This window comes from Acinonyx jubatus, chromosome B2, assembly GCF_027475565.1.
Source record: "Acinonyx jubatus isolate Ajub_Pintada_27869175 chromosome B2, VMU_Ajub_asm_v1.0, whole genome shotgun sequence".
Taxonomy (NCBI): domain Eukaryota; kingdom Metazoa; phylum Chordata; class Mammalia; order Carnivora; family Felidae; genus Acinonyx; species Acinonyx jubatus.
This window is the reverse complement of record NC_069385.1, coordinates 99,994,885-100,011,522: the sequence shown is the minus strand read 5'-3', so window position 1 is coordinate 100,011,522 and position 16,638 is coordinate 99,994,885. Positions and strand designations below refer to the sequence as shown.

The window sequence follows — 16,638 nt, the reverse complement described above, 5'->3', positions numbered from 1 at the left end:
AAAATATATGCCTTCAAAAGGACTTCAAAACTATTTCAGCTATTTCTCCGACTATAGATGTTGATTATCGGTTTCCCCCATGAGGGGTTCTTGAAAGTACCTGCCTGGAGAGGCCTGTGGCACTGAACAACCACCGCAAATAATACAGATTTTATTTTTAATAGATTTCTCTGTCAGGAGCGTGGAGAGTAAATTGGGACAGTGCAAAGTAGAGAGAAACCTACTAAATATCTGTGTGTATTAAAGTAGTACCATTCATTTGAAGACTATGGTTAAGAAAAGGGTGCAATATTGAGGTGTAAGATAACAGACTTAACAATCAAGTCACAGTGTTGCAGGATTTTTTTTTTTTTTTACCTCAAAACCCAGGATTTGTTGTTTCACCACTTCAAAGAATGAAGAGGAGGACACAAAATGAGCAGCAGGCAAAAGTTTATTAGCGTATACAATCAGAAAGCAAGAAAGTAGGAAAGCTCTCTTTACAGAGAGGGGACATTAGAAAATGAATGCCCACCAACTATAGGCAAGGATCCTTATTTTATAAGGTTCTGGTAGTGCCCTCCCTGCCCCCATCTCTTCCCCCTGTTCCTTCTCAGGTTCTACCCTTATTGGCTGGATATCTCTATGTGCTGGGTTGTCCATTCCCGATTGGGCTGTTTTCATTGTAGACTTAGGTCTTTTGTCAAATTCCGAGGGGAAACCTGAGGGGAAGTAGGTGGGGTCTGTTACATTCTTAAGAGGAACCTTAAGCCTGAGGGGGTTTGCTGTGGTCTGACACTCCCAGCATTGTTCCAAAATATGTCTTTCCCCACCCAGGGATCTCAGGCCCTAATCCTTTCCCTCTCTGCCTATTTTATCCTATTTTTTCCTATCATAACAAGGAGTAGGGGAAGGAAGAGAAAAAGTCTAGAATGATGCATCCCCCCACCCTCCGCCCAAGCACACACATTTCCTTTTCCATCCTCCTCTATTTTTCATAACATTTACTGTCATCTAACATACCATGTATTTTGTTTACATATTTTATTATCTACTTGTAGACTTAATAGAGTGCAAATTATATGAGGTTAGGGATTTTCATAGTTTTAAAAAATACATTTTTGGATTTCCTGCTTCTAGAATAATGCTTAGCCCAGAGTAAGTGTTTAGAGAATATGTATTGGAAAAATGATTGAATGAATGAATGAACAATGCTTTGGTTTCTGCTCCATAAAGAGTGGAGGAGGACAAGGCTCGGGGAAAATAATGAGGTGATTTGTCTTTCATTTCTCTAAGCCATTCAACTGAAAATGTCCATTAGACACTTGAATCAGCCAGCAAAGACTCAGACAAGAGGACTGAGATGGGTCCAGCTGGCAGCAAAAGGATGAGCTTATCCAGAAAAAGTATATAAAGAAGATAAGCAAGTCAAGAACAGCTGAGCACCAGAAGAGTCAGAATAGTCACTCACAAATAAGACTAATAGTGTATGTTCAATTTCACCTTTCTAATTCTGACCTAACACAGACATGACTCAGTTTAACATAGGTAGGAAGTCATATTTTCCAACCCTGCTGAAAATAATCATTCTTTATTCATTTTTTTAACGCATCTTTCTGTAAGAATTCACTTTAACTGAACTAGACAGGACAAGTATTATTCAACTTTGTTGATAAACCAAACATTTACCTCCATTTCCTTATTTCTAATGAGTTGAAACATACTAAAGTGCTGATAGTTTAATGGGGTTTTTTTTCTAACCTACAAAATGACAACTTCAAAAGTCCAACCTAATACAATAGGGATAACAGTATCCTAACAGTCTTATTTGCCTGAATGAGAAACTAAAGCAGTATCATAAGACTCTGATGACACAGGCTGGTGGAGAAATAAAGAGTCCTGTTATAGTAATTCTGCCACTCTACAACAGGTGACTTTAAGTCATTTTATTACTTGGAAGCCTCCGAAATTGTTCTATTCTTAGAGACCCTTGGAGTCGCTCTCATTCTGGGATAGTCTTAAACATAGTAGATAGTGTGGTGGTAGATAGTAGAATCTACCTACCTGATTTGTTTTCAGTGCCCAGGGAAATCCTCAGCCCTCAACCCTTTGCCCACCCACTCAGTTGTAGGTTAAAAAAAGTGCCTCAACAAAAATCCCTGAGCTTTAAAATAATAGAGCTTTAAATTTCAGTTTAAGAGAAGGTTTATATGTAAAACACTCCAGGAGGAGGGAAACAATTGGCTTACATTCAGCCTTAGCTGTAAATGACTGATACCAAGACCCTGTCCTGACAGCAAGGTAGTTTGTCAATTTTGTTCATCTTTTCAAACAACCAACTCCTAGTTTGGTTAATATTTTCTATCGTTTTTTATTTTATTTCATTTATTTCTGCCCTACTCTTTATTATCTCCTTTCTTCTGCTAACTTTGGGCTCAGTTTGCTTTTGCTCTTCTTTTTCTAGTTCCTGATGGCATAAAGTTAAGTTGTTAGGGATTTTCTTGCATCTTAACATGGGCATTAATTGCTGTGAACTCCCCTCTTAGAACCGTTAATACTGCATCCCACAGGTTCTAGTATGCTGGTTTTCATTTGCATTTGTCTCAAGAATCTTTTTTATCTCTCCTTTAATTTCTCTTTTGATCCATTAGTTGTTCAGGAGAGTGTTGTTTATTTTTCATGTGTTCTTGAATTTTCCAGTTTTGCTCTTGTTGTCGGTTTCTAGTTTCATGTCACTGTGGTCAGAGAAGATACTTGGTGTGATTTCAGTCTGCTTAAATTTGCTAAGACTTCTTGTTTGGTGGCCTCACATATGGTCTATCCTAGAAAATGTTCCATGTGCACTTGAGAAGAATGTGTATTCTGCTGTTGTTGGATAGAACATTCTGTATATGACTATTTGGTCTATAGTAGTATTCAAATCCACTGTTTCCTTATTGATTCTCTGTCTGTATAATCTACTCATTGTTAAGAGTGGTGTATTAAAGTCCCCAACTATTATTGTATACTGTTTATTTCTCTTTTTACCTTTGTTAGTGATAGGAAAAGATAGGATAAAATAGGTAGAGAGGGAAAGAATAGGGCCTGAGGTCCCTGGGTGGGGAAAAAAACCTATTTTGGAACAATGCTGGGAGTGTCTGACCACAGCAAACCCCCTCAGGTATAAGGTTCCTCTTTTGAATGTAACAGACCCCACCTACTTCCCCTCAGGTTTCCCTCAGGAATTTGACAAAAGACCTAAGTATGGCCTAGACCACCAATGGAAATGAGCCAATCAGGAATGGACAACCCAGCACCTAGAACTATAAGGTCAATAAGGGTGGAACCTGAGAAGGAACAAGGGGGAGGGATGGGGGGGTGGGGCACGACCAGAACCTTATAAAACAAGGACCCTAGCTTATTGTCAGCAGGCATTCACTTTCTAGTGTCCCCTCTCTGTAAAGAGAACTTTCCTACTATTCTTACTTTCTAATTTATACTCTAATAAACTTTTGCCTGCTGCTCATTTTGTGTCCACCTCTTCATTCTTTGGAGTGGCAAGACAATGAATCCAGGGTATTGTGGTAAAGAATCCTGCAACATTAGTTTTTGCCTTATGTATTTAGGTGTTCCTATGCTGGGTGCATAAATATTTACATTTGTTATATCTTCTTGATGTATTGACCCCTTTAGTATTATATAATGACCTTTTTTCTCTTTTTACCATTTTTAGTTCAAGGTCCATTTTGTCTGATATAAGTGTAGCTACCTCTGATTTTTGTCGTTTATTGTTGTTACCATTCACTTGGAATGTCTTTTTCCATCCCTTCACTCTCAGCCTCTGTGTGTCTTTAAGGCTGAAGTAAGTCTATTGCAGGCAACGTATTATTGAATTGGGGTGTGTGTGTGTGTGTGTGTGTGTGTGTGTGTGTTTACCCATTCAGTCATGCTATGTCTCCTTTAACTGGAGAATTTATCCCCTCTACAGTAAAGTAGCTATTGATAGTTAAGGACTTACTAATTGCCATTTTGTTCTTTGTTTTCAGATTGTTTTATAGATCCATTATTCCTTGTTTCTTATCCTGCTGTCTGTTTTTGTGCTTTGATGTCTTTGGTATCGGTATGTTTTGACTTCTTTATCTTTTCCTTTTGTGGAATGACAGCAGGATTTTCCCTTGTGGTTACCAGGAAGCTTACACAAACTGGTAACTTACATATCTTAAGCTGATAACAGCTAACCAATAGAATTCTTTTTTTCCTGAGTTTATTTATTTATTTGGAGAGAGAAAGAGGAGAGAGAATCCCAAGCCAACTCTGTGAGGTCAGCCCAGAGCCTGACGCAGAGCTCAACCTCACAGTTCGAACTGTGAGATCATAACCTTAGCTGAAATCAAGAGTTGGGTGCTTATCTGACTAAGCTACCCCATGACCAACAGAATCTTTAAGCTTTACACTAGTACTTTTCTCCCCCCTTCACATTTTAGGTTATTGTTGTTACAATTTACATTACATGTTTTTTATATTGTGCGACTAATAGCAGATTATTGTAGTTACGGTTATTTTGATTCCATTTGTTTTTCATATGGCAGGTCTGATGATAATGAATCCCTCTGCTTTAGTTTGTTTGGTGAAGTCTTTATCTCCCCCTTCATTTCCAAAGGACAGCTTCTCTAAGTAGAGAATTTGGGGCTGACAGTTATTTTTTTCCAATATTTTGGATATGTCATCTCATTCTCTCCTAGCCTGAAGAATTTCTATTGAGAAATCCACCAGTAGTCTTATCAGGGTTCTCTCATATGTAACCTCTCTTTAATTCTTTCTTTGTCTTTAACTTTTGACAATTTAATTATAACGTGTCTTGGTGTAGCCCTTTTTGGGTTTAACCTATTTAGAGTCTTTTGGTCCTAATGGATCTGGATGTCTACTTCTCTCCCCAGGTTTGGGAAGTTTCCAGCATTATTGCTTTAAATATACTTTCTGTCCCTTTCTCTTTCTCTTCTCCTTCTAGAATTCCTATAGTATGAATACTGTTTCATAGTGTGTCCCATAACTCATGGTGTCCCATAATCCTGGTAGGCTTTCTTCACTCTTTCATTCTTTTTTTCCTTTTGCTCCTCTGACTGGGTTATTTCCAGCGTTTCATCCTCCAGGTTGCTGATTCTTCTACATGGTCCAGTCTATTTTTGAAACCGATGAATTCTTCAGTTCAGTTATTGTATTTTTCGACTCTAGGATTTCTAGGGTTTGGTGGGGTTTTTTTGTGGGTTTTCTTTTCTTTTCTTTTTTTTTTTTTGATGGTTGCTATTTTCTTGTTGAACTTCTCATTATTTTTCATGTATTGTTTTCCTAATTTCATTTAGTTGTCTGTGTTTTCTTAGAGTTCACTAAAATTTCTTAAGAGTATTATTCTGAATTCTTCATCAGACAGTTCATAGTTTTCCATTTCCTTAGGGTCAGTACTCGAAGCTTTATTAGTTTCCTTTGGTGGTTTCATATTTACTTGACTTTTTTGGGACCCTTGATTCCTTACATTGGTATCTGTGTATTTGAGTAATGGGGCTCCTCTTCCAGACTTTACAGATTTTCCTTGGGAGAGACAGTTCTTCACCAGTCAGCTCAGTTTGGGTTTCTGGGTGTGTCTGCTGGTAATGTCTTTGGACAGAAGAGGCCTACTATTATGGTCTATTTTTTTGGGTGAGGCAACTGTTCAAGCTCTGAGGATGGGGATGGGAGAATGTGCCACTGGCTGCGAACAGTTGGCTAGGACTGCTGGCTTGGTTCCCTCCCTAAGTGAGGCTGTAGGATGGGCTCTGCAGTTGCCTGACTTCTCTGGTGAGGCTTGCTAGATGGTCAGGACTGGGGACTATATTCAGTAATAGATGTGTCTATGAATTAACTTCCTTGCCTTAGCAGGATAGCAGGACAGAACCAGGATCTATATCTCATTGTTTGCAGACCCAAATGAAGCCAGAATGTGCACTGAATTTTGTGGTTAAGGCCATTGGTTTTGTTCTGCAGATGCAGAAAGCCATGGGCTGTGCTCTGTGCTCAAGTGTCACCATACGTGGGACTGTTGAATGGGCGACACAGTTCTCCATGTGTGTTCTGGTTAGGTTCCCTCATTGGATACCCTGAAGCCTGTATTCAGTGATGAGCAGAACTACGAAACAGATTCCCTGCCCGGGTACAGCAAGGAGAAGCACATCTAAAGCTGGTAAAGCTCTTTTTTGTCGTCTTAATTCAAGCCCACCCACACCCCAGTTCCCTGACCAAACAGGTCCACTGGCTTTGCTCTGCAAACTGTAGGCTCTGTCTGCTTCTAGGCTTGTGTACTGCTGGCCTACATAGCTTCCAGGTGTTTTTGCCAGCCCTTATGGTCAGATGGGGACAGAAGACACTCTCTACAGCTAGTAGGGCCAGGTCTCAGCTCTCTTGCCTGGGTGGGAGGGGGAGGGACTGCTCCAGGCTACAGTCAATTTTCCCAAACTGGCTCTCAGGTTAGGAGGAGCCAGGAGTTACCCTCAGCCTTGGCTGTGAATCAATCCCCCTGCCTGTGCTAGCATAATACTCTGCACCTGATACTGGCTTTGCTCTTGTAGAGGATCAGCTCTATTCAGCCACCTCTTAGCTTGGATGCTGCTGGGCCACACAGCCTCCAAGAGTCATTGCCAGCCCTCCTGGGCAGATGGCACTGGGAGATGGTCCACAGCAGATAGGGCTGTGATTCAGCTTCTTGCCTGGGCATGGACCAGCTGAGCTCAGTGTCAGTTGAGCTCCACTGGGTCAGCAGTGTTCTGATGGGAGGGGCACGCTTTGGGATTCAGCAATTCATGTTTTGTAAACCACGTTCTTAAAAAATTCTTTCAAGGATTCAAAGAGTGTTTGGGAAATGAATTCCCAGTGGAATCTGGTACGTAATTCACAAAGTGATGAGTTTCTTTGGAAGGTTTATATTGTACATAGGAGTATGCTGTGAAAAGCTAAAATCATACAAGGTAAATATTAATCATGATGAATGACAAAATCGGCAACAAGAAATTGTTTCCACCTCCTTTTTTTTTTTTTTATATTCCTACTCACCTAACTTGCTAAATGCTAAATTTAAAAAAAGCCTCCAAAAAAATAAATACAAAAATGAAAGTCTCCAGATTGCAGGATAACTCTGCACACTGCTGCTCTAAACGTATGCTTCCAATTCCATGGCAGGAACACTGCGCTAAGCATTAAGGAGAAGTTACAAAATGTCAAAATTCCACATTAGGAAACACTTATCTTTTTTTTTTTTTCAATTTTAGAAGCAGGGGAGGGGTAGAGAGAGAGCAAGAGAGAGAATCCCAAGCAGGCTCCAAGCTCCGTGCAGAGCCCGATTTGGGACTCAATCTCCTGACCCTAGGATCATGACCTGAGCCAAAATCAAGAGTGGGACGCTCAAATGACTAAGCCACTCAGGTGCCCCCTAATGTTATCCTTTGATGGAAGAATAACGAAAATAATAACAGAACATTCATTTTTTTTTTCTTAAACTGTAACTTTATTTGGAGAATTTTCCTTACATAAAGTTAACATTTTTAAACACTTTAGGACAAACTATTCAAAAAGCAACATTTTATTTCAGAAGGGGCTTGTTTCAGTGGTTTTCTGTCCTTCTATCTTCTCATCATTATGAATATTTGCTTTATAAATAAATATATTCTCAGTGATTCCCTTGTAATCAAATCAGGTGACTAAACTGCTATCAGTACTAAGATATCTGAGATCAGAAGACTGTTTGGGTCATCTCAAATTCACATTAGCACAGTGTCCATAAGAAACTGATAATACAGATTAATGCGATGCTTGCCTCCAGTTTGTCTTCTGAATGGTTTCCATGAGAAGGTCCTCACAATAAGTTATATAAAATACAGTACTTTGGTTGGATATTGTAAAAATCATTCTAAAAATTAACCACATATATTAAACAAACAATTTGCTACAGTATGCTTTAAATGATATAAAATAATTAGCATGTCAAACATTTTCTTATAAACATATTGCTTTTGGTCATACACTGAGCTGGAACATACAGGCTGCACTCTTTTTCTCTCCTAAATGGCACAAAACAATGGCTTGACGGTAGGGAAATGCTACTTCATGAGAAAAGGTGGTGCCCATGAACTCTAGTGGTACTGGTGCTTGTACTTAGGCATTACCTTGATTTTATTCAATTTTTGATAACGTCAGAAGATGACACAGTGTTAATTTGTTAGAAGTATATAGTCCTTTAGGCTTTATAGATGAGATGTGTCTAAAAAACTGTTTGAAAATCAATTTTCTTCCTACTTAAACCCTATCATACATAAGCTGGGTGAGTGCTTAGTAATTAATGGAATTTTATTGTCAGATGAACAATCATACCAAGAGTAGTTTTTATGCCCAGGAAGCTTGCCTTGCAGTTTACACATGTACCCCTTGGCATACCACCATCACTGGACCTTTGGGCTTGGAGTGAGCTGTCCTTGTACCATTTCCTAACATCCCAAAAAGCTTTCTGACTGGAAATGAGGTATAGTCACAAATAGGTACAGTGAAAAAAATAGATGTACCAGGTAGCATGTGATTTTCACTTACCAAAAAATGGTCACTATTCCCTTTTATAGTAAACAGCTTGTATACACATCTGCCCTTTACCCATTTCAGGGGGAAAAAAGAGAACTTCCTAGGATTTTGCTAGTTCTTTAGAATTCACATTGCTTTTTCAGTCTTCTGTTTTTCCAAACCGCACATCTGCTGCTCAACTTTCGCATGGATAAACATGTTCAGCTTCCTAAGGGGAGTTGTTTACTCACAAATATAGGAAAACGTAAGAGGATGAAAAAGGCGATATTTTCTGAGTTTGGGCCCACAAAAGTATTAGAAAAACAAGTTTATAATGTGTAACAACCAGGTAACTAGGTTTTTTAATTTAAAAAATGTAATGACCTTAACATAAGCTAGAGGGCCACACATATGATATTCACAATCCATTAGCTTCTCTAAGAGGTATGTACAATTTAAAACCAGCTTTCCAGCAAGCTGGGTAAGGTTACAGATTCACTTACTTTTTATACATAATACAGAAAGGGAAAATAAATATTAATCGCAGTAAAGGACTCATCTCTGAAAACACACTTTCTGTTGCTTTAGATAATGAGTTGAGCATATAATACAGAAGTGAATTCAGCTTCAAGTTGTGCTTACATATACATATTTGTTTTCTGAAGCTTTGCTGCCAGTTTGTTAACAGAAAATATTACCTACCAAATCCACATCCATCATGTGCTTTTCTTGTGCCCCTAGGGATCATAGTGCTTGGTCAAGTACATTTTTGAGCCAGATTCTCCAAAACAAAAATTACTCCGTGATTTAGATTAGGGCTCTTCGGGAGCCATGGCAATTTGTTCAGGCCGCAACATGTTACTAATACGTCAAAGCAGTCATTTACCAACTTATTGGGCTGAATCAAATCAAAGTGCCAATATTCACTGCAATGTATCTTTTTAACCTACAGAAATGACAACTTCATGTGGCTCAATTTGCTATACGTTGGAACCTGGAACCAAATAAGAGTAGCTTGGCAGAATGTGAGTCAATGTGCTATTGAGTTTGTATCTTGTTCAACGGCGGAGACCTTCCCTCCTGCCTTTCAGGTAACCATGGGTGGAGGCACAATGCCCTACAGAGATGGATGAAGAGTGGACCTTTTGTCTTTTTCTGTCTCCAAACTAGCTTTGTCGTTTTCAAAATTGCTGTAAACATTCCTCTCAATGGAACAGCCTCTGCCCAACAAATAGAGTTCCCACTGTGTGAAGAAGCTACACAAGGGTTAAGAGTTCAAATGTGGCACGCTATGGACACTAACATCATGGTAACCGTGACTTCCCGGGTAAGTTCCTGCTCCCCAACGTGCCCTGAGAGTTTAGCTAGGACAGAAGATTATTCATTGTTTGTTCCTAGCCAGGCCTGGAGAACTAAGCTGAATGCAAAATCTGATCACTTATAATAAAAAACCCTTCTGCTGCTTTGAAACTTAGCTTTTTGGTCATGCATCCTGGCAGGGATCTAAGTTTAACTGACTGTGTTAACCTTTATGTTAAAAACCTGTTGGCCTGAAAAGCTTCCCTTCTGTGGGAACTTACACAGTTTGATTTCAAAAATAGAAGAAAAATAGAATATGACAGCCTAGCGTGGTAAAGCTCGGTTTCATTCGCTTATCTCCAACCACTGTAAAGCGTTGTTGTAAACATTTCAAAAAATATTTACTTAAGAGTTCTTTCATTTGGGAAACACAAAACAAAATGAACTGCATAATGGTACTTTCAGAACAGCACAGTGGTATCAAAAAAGTCAAACGAATAACATGATATTGAGAAAAGCAGAAGATCATTTCTCTAGGGCTGACACTGGTCCAAGAGAACCTGAAGTGCCAATGTGCCACATTTAAAATTTAACCACTTCACAAATATCTGCACGCATTGAGTAAATAACCCTCTATCATGTAGCCTTAAATTGCACCCCTGTTGCAATACTGCATCAATATTATTAAATTTTTAAAAATCTGTATAAAATATTATCTGGAACCCCAAAGGAAAGTCAATTAATTTTTAAAAAGTTCATTACAAAGTTGACTGTATAAAATGCTAAAACATAATCCATATATACAAAATGCCGCTGTTTAAGAAAATAATGGGACCCAGTTTTAGAATAAAATAATTTTGTACAAAAAAAGGGTACTGCGTTCAAATCAATATTTAAAAAAAATTTTTTAAAGAATATTGAAATGTCTTCGTTCAGAAGAACAACTATAAAGTGTTGGTTTGCTTTTACACCATCCGCAAGCTTCTTGTCAGCAGAACACCAGTTGGTGGAGGGACTGTGTCCTGCTTTCCTGCACCCCCAGAAGCTTCGGCACAGTCATCGCCGAGACGCGTACTTAGAAGCCCAGTCCGTCCGGCCATGCACTGGCTGGGCAGCCGGAGGCCGGGGCATCAACCCGGGAGTGCTTCTAGGCTGGGTGTGGAAAAAAGGTCGCCCAGGATGAGGTCTCACGGCCTTCAGGGAAGAATAGCCTGCAATTAGAGAGGAAGGCAGGTCTGACTGATGTGGGGACTCATGCAAACAAAGCAAGTAAGTGCATCTTGGCGACAAAATATCGGAAAATGAGAGTTCAAGAGAAGCACCGGCCTGCGTCTTACAGTCTTCCCTCTCTCAGTCAAGGATGACAACACTCTATAGTTGTCAGGCCAAAAATACTGGTGTCAATCCTGACCCCTCCCTTTTTTTCACATCCCACTTGTCATTGGTCAGCAAATGCTCCTGGCTCTACCTTCCATATGTACTCCGAGCCAGACCAGCTCAGCTCCTAGCACTCTGGCCCATCATTCCTTGCCTGGATCACGGCAGCAGCCAGTTTGCTTCCCTGCTTCCAACCTTGTTTCCCACTTTCAGTCTAGTGACAGCCAGCACTGCAGTGAGGCTGGAAGATGGAAGTCCGATCACCCCACGCCTCTGCTTGAGACCCTCCAGTGGCTCTCCCATGTCATTCACGGTGAATGACAGAACGCTTACGGTAGCCTGCAGGGCCTCATACCACCCGGTCTCCTGTCACCCCTCTCTCTTGCCCATTCCCCTCCATCATTCACGTCACCCCTGTCCTCTGCCTCCTTGCTCTTGCTTGAACAGGCTGGGCTCTCCTGCCTCCAGGCCCATGCACTAGGAACCCCGTGCTGGGGACAGTCTCACCCTCACTGACTGGGTGGCTCACTCACCTCTTTCACACCTTCACTCAACATCTCCTTTGCGGTGAGGTCTTCTTTGGGTTACGCTCTTTAAAAAATACAGACTCCAGAGGTGCCAGGGTGGCTCAGCTGGTTGAGAGTCTGACTCTTGATTTTGGCTCGGGTCCTGATCCCAGGGTTGTGGGATTGAGCCCCTGAGTATGGAGTCTGCTTAAGATTCTCTCTCTCTCCTTCTCTGTCTCTGTCTCTCTCCCCACCTCTGCCCCTCTCCCCGGCTCATGTTCTCTCTCAAAAAAAAAAAAAAAAAAAAAAAAAGCACACTCCAACCTCCACATTCCCTATACCCTGCCTAACTTTATTTTTCCCCCTAGCATTGGTGAGCATCTGATTCGGTTGTCTGTAGAGTGCAAGTTCATGGGACAGGGCATCCTGTCTGTCTCCTTCACTGGTGGATCCTGGCACCATGGCAGCAGACACCAGGCCTGGCACAAAGCAGCTACTCCATAACCACCTGCTGCATTGATTCATGAATGATCTGAAATAGAACTTACCAGGGGAAGGGTCTGGAATAGGTGCCAAGTGTACCCTCTGCATAGCAGAACCAACTTCTTTTTTTAGAAAGGAGGGGATATAGTTTCCAGTCAGTCCACTAGAACTTGTAGAGCTGGAACCAACTGATACACAAAAGCAAAAGCTCATTACTACACAAAGACACGTGCATGTAAAATCAATAGGGTTAAACAGGTGCGGAATAATACAGAACTGGGACCTTACTTTTACAGGGGAAGTATGATAAGAACAGTGAATTCTGAGCAGAGCACTCCTCCACAGCACACTGTTGGAAAGACTGGGGAGAGGGACAGGAAAGACAGTGCCTCTCCTATAGCCTGCACCCACACCAAGTCCAGTTGGTTGGCTGGTCGGTTAAGAAAAAGGAAATGCGCAGTTTTCTTTCTTTTTTGGGATAATAGGTTTAGCCTGTTCTGAAATCTGTGTTTTTTCATTCCATAACACAGAACAGTTATCCTTCCTCAGTATATACAAATTCTAGAATACAGCTAAGCGATAATTTAGCCAGCCTCTAACTGATCGGCACACAGATTGTCTTAATTATTTAGCAATTACAAGTAATTCTACACTAAACGTTATTGTCTGTAATCAGAAAAGTTAATGATTATTACATTATATTAAATATATTCACTTCTTATGGTGCTTTTCTATTGAGACTGCTTTAAGGGCTGGAACTGTATGCTACTCATCTTAGTTATTCTAGGAGCTCAACAGGATGCTTTATAGATAGCCAGTAATCAATACACACCAGATGAATGAATGGATATCTAGAAGCCTTATCACTAAGACTTAAGGTACACACAGAACAATGACAAATGTTATTATGGGCCATTATACAAATGGGAGTTACAGCCAGTAGGAAAAGAGGGAATTTGTGGTAGAGTTGCTGTGTGTCTTCACAACTCAGTGTTCCTAGCAACTGCTTAGTTAAGGCAGAGTGGCAATGCAGGTGTGAGGAGTTGTATTATGCTAGAGCACATTTTGCATTTTTGGTGAATAGACATGGAAAAAAAAAAAGTGGGAAGAGAATTTGAACAGGTCCCAAAAGGGAAAAAGCGTATAGCCAATAAACACAAGAGAAGATGCTCAACCTCATTAGTACACGAAGCATGCAAGTTTACGCCACAATAAGATGCCATTTCACGCCCATCACATCAGCACACATTTTGCAATCTTGACAGTACCAAGTGGCATCAAGGATACAGCACAACTCCCAGACCCTGCTGGAGAGCAATTTGGCAACATCTGTAAAGTCAAAGATGAGCACACCCTTTAACTGAACATGTTTACATTTATACCCAGAGGAACCTTCACACAGGTGCACAACAATGGGGTCCAACAGGGTTCCTTCGGCGCTCTAATAGCAAAGATCGTTCACAGTTTACACACTCATCAAGAAGAAAAGAGTAAATAAATTATGATCCAGTAAAAGTAATAAAATTCTGGTGTGGCACAGTTATATATATTATATATGTTATACAGTATATAATGTTATGTATCTTACATATATGTGTGATTGCTACATCACAATATACATCCAGAATTATGTTCACATTAATTTTTAAACATGCAAAAACATACTATGTATTTCATGTACCTTTTAAAAATGCATAGAAACAATTAACACCCAAATCAGGAGAGGGGAAGAGAGAAAGGGTAAGGCCTAGAGAGTGGGCTTCGTGTGTATTTGCCAACTTTGATTCCTTGAGTTGGTGGGGAGTATGTGGAGGTTGATGCATCATTTTGTTCTTTTTTGGGTTTCTCAAAATAAATGAACACATAACGGATAAAGCCAGGAGAAGTGATGCCCAGATGTTTACCTGACAATGTGGAAAGGGAAGCAGCATGTGGCAGGGTTGCCTGAGTGAGAGAAAATGACATGGTGGACTGGTCTGCTGGGAACGGGGTTAGCCAGCCTGGAAGGCTTATGAAATTCACTTACTCATTTAAAAAAAAGTGAGGATGGCCTTCTGAGCTGTCCACCTTCCAACCAGAAGGGGTTGGGGGGCTCTGGGTCATCAGAGGGAGGGGACGAGCTGGAGCAAGGCGGATGGGGCTGAGGTGGATGGCCCGCAGGGCAGGGCCTCGGGAAGTCAGACGAGCCCCACCCCCCAACCCCCCCTCCTGAAGGCAGACCCTGAAGCAGCTGGCGGGGTCCCCAGAGCCTGCTGCCAAGAAAGAGACAGGATTAAAGGCCTGGAAAAGGGGCCCTGGGTTTCCACACCAGAAAACTTTCGTTTCCACAGCTTGTCTCTCTGTACCCGCCCTGCCACATTCAGAGAATTTGCCTCTTGTCATTTAGGAAGTAATAATCACTACTCACCTGAATTTATTTTGCTGATTACCGATACTGTCCCTGAAGATTTTCCAGACAAACCAGAACTAGACCATGGGTTAGATGGAATGAAATCCTTGCCTGGATTTGGAAGTATGCCATTTCTTATATTTATTCCTAGTGGGGAAGAAATGATTTTCAAATGCAAAAAAAGTACATCTTAAATCTTGCACCAGATTTTGTGACGAAGTTCTCACAGAACCTAATTTGTCCAAATTTCCTGTGGTTCAACAATTGGAGCAAGAACCGACCAGGCTGTTTTCTGATAGATGGCAGAGGAAAGATGCCATCCTTGGGTTTAGCATCCTGTCTCACTGGTGGGCAGCCTGAGAGAGGTCTCCTAAGCTTCTCCCGACAGGTGTGTCTCATGTCCCCTGTCCTGTCCTGTCTCGTGCTGTCCTGACATCCCTACCTGTACCCCTTCAAGGGCCACTGCCTTTCTGTCACCTTCCCAAGGTTTTTTTCCACCCCCTTCCACCCCACCAGCTCTGCAGCCCCTGCTGTCCTCTCTGCATCCAGTCCCCCAGATCCACCTTCTCCCCTGACCTGGACCATTAGCGCCATCAAGTGCTGGTGACTCGGGTCTGCACCGGTGACCCTCCCTGACTCCCTCGTTTCCAAGGCTGCCTTGACCTTAATCAATCACCTCAACTTTAAGCCAAACCACCCACTAGACCGCCCACTTTCCCATTTATGTCAAGCACTGCAGCTATTTTTCAGAACTGAAAGACTGAATTCATCTTTTATCCTCTTTCCTCTCCTAGAGCCAAAAAGAAATAACTCTCTAATTTCCTCCCTGCTCCCTTGGGCCTGCGGTCACTGTAGCTTGAGTCTTTGCACCTGACACCTGGACCACTGCTAGACCCTGCCACCTGCTCTCTCTTCTTCCAGGTCATCCTGGGAGGCCAACCAAGGGCGAGGAGTCAACACATCAGCAGGGCCTGCCGTTCCCACCTCTTGTCCCTGGGACCCACAGTCCCAGCTCCGAGTCACCATGCCCCTCACCTGCATGAGAGCTATGGCCTGCCCTCATCCACTCAGCACACAGATAGACATAAACCCAGCATGCTCCCCAACTAAAACCCTTCGACAGCTTCTTGCTGCTTATGAAATAAATTCCAAATGTCTTGCAAGACTCCCAAAGATGCCTCATGCCTCACACTATCACCCCCTTACAATGCTCTGGCCACACTGGCCTCTCTGCCCTTCCCCTCACAAGCCACGCCCTTTCTTGCCTCCCCGGCCTTTGCACTTGCTGCTTCCTCTGCCTGGATTGTTCTGCTCATTTTTTCTTCCCCATTCTTTGGGGCCCAGTTGCTCAGAGAGGCCCTTCCTGAGCCCTCTATCTACAGTTGTGCCTCCTCCCTGCCTTATATCACTCTTAATGGGACTTATCACCACCTGAACTACTGGTTGTCTACTTGTTTAGGGTCTGTCTCCCTCCCACTAGGATACAACCTACATGGGGGCGAAAGTATTGTTTGCAGGGCTGCTGTACACAGTCACTGCATGGACTGTGATACCACTGCAGACTGCAGTCCCCGTAATTTCCTGAGTGCCTAGCACACATCAGGTACTCAGCACGTATTTACTGACAGAATGAACTTATGAATGAACGGTAGGCTGTAAGCTTGGAATCTGGAGAATCTGGAGAGGCTCGGGCACCCATCAAACTATAGCATTTATGCTTACCCCCTGTAATACCGCCAGAGAGTGTGACTGAGCTCTTACTCTGGTCTCCTGAGAGCACACAGGGCTGCTAATTTTTCCTGAACCCGGTCTGCTGCTGGGGCCTCGGGCATGCCGCCTGGCTGTCGCCAGTTCCTTGCTCCCAGGGGCTGGACCCAGTTTCCACTACATTTTTTTATCTTAGGCAACTCTAGAACATAAAACGTGAGGCCTCAGCAAGTATTTTGATGATGTTCCCACCAGTTCTGAGGTTCTAGAAGCCCCTAAGCACTTGCCTTCCAAAACAGAATCTTTGTGAATATGACTCCAGGGAAATGGTTTCTTATCAATGAC

At 41.9% G+C, this 16,638-nt stretch overlaps 1 protein-coding gene across 3 annotated transcripts in view; it reads right to left on the bottom strand.

Moving 5' to 3' along the window:
- Positions 1–7,465: 7,465 nt before the first annotated feature.
- The window catches only part of CILK1 (ciliogenesis associated kinase 1), a 37,055-nt gene continuing 27,882 nt past the window's right edge, over positions 7,466–16,638 (bottom strand). The window contains exons 11-14 of one of the 3 annotated variants that reach the window (XR_008298561.1): positions 14,605–14,733; positions 13,466–13,526; positions 12,263–12,385; positions 10,905–11,042 (exon numbers count right to left, since the gene is read on the bottom strand). Coding sequence is in view for 2 of the 3 variants with exons in the window: in XM_027057567.2 (XP_026913368.2) it covers positions 10,888–11,042; positions 12,263–12,385; positions 14,605–14,733 (407 nt within the window). In the remaining variant the exon portion in view is untranslated. Of the gene's footprint in view, positions 11,043–12,262; positions 12,386–13,372; positions 13,527–14,604; positions 14,734–16,638 lie in introns of those variants that run through there. The other 2 variants (XM_027057567.2, XM_053222690.1) reach the window with 2 other exon arrangements.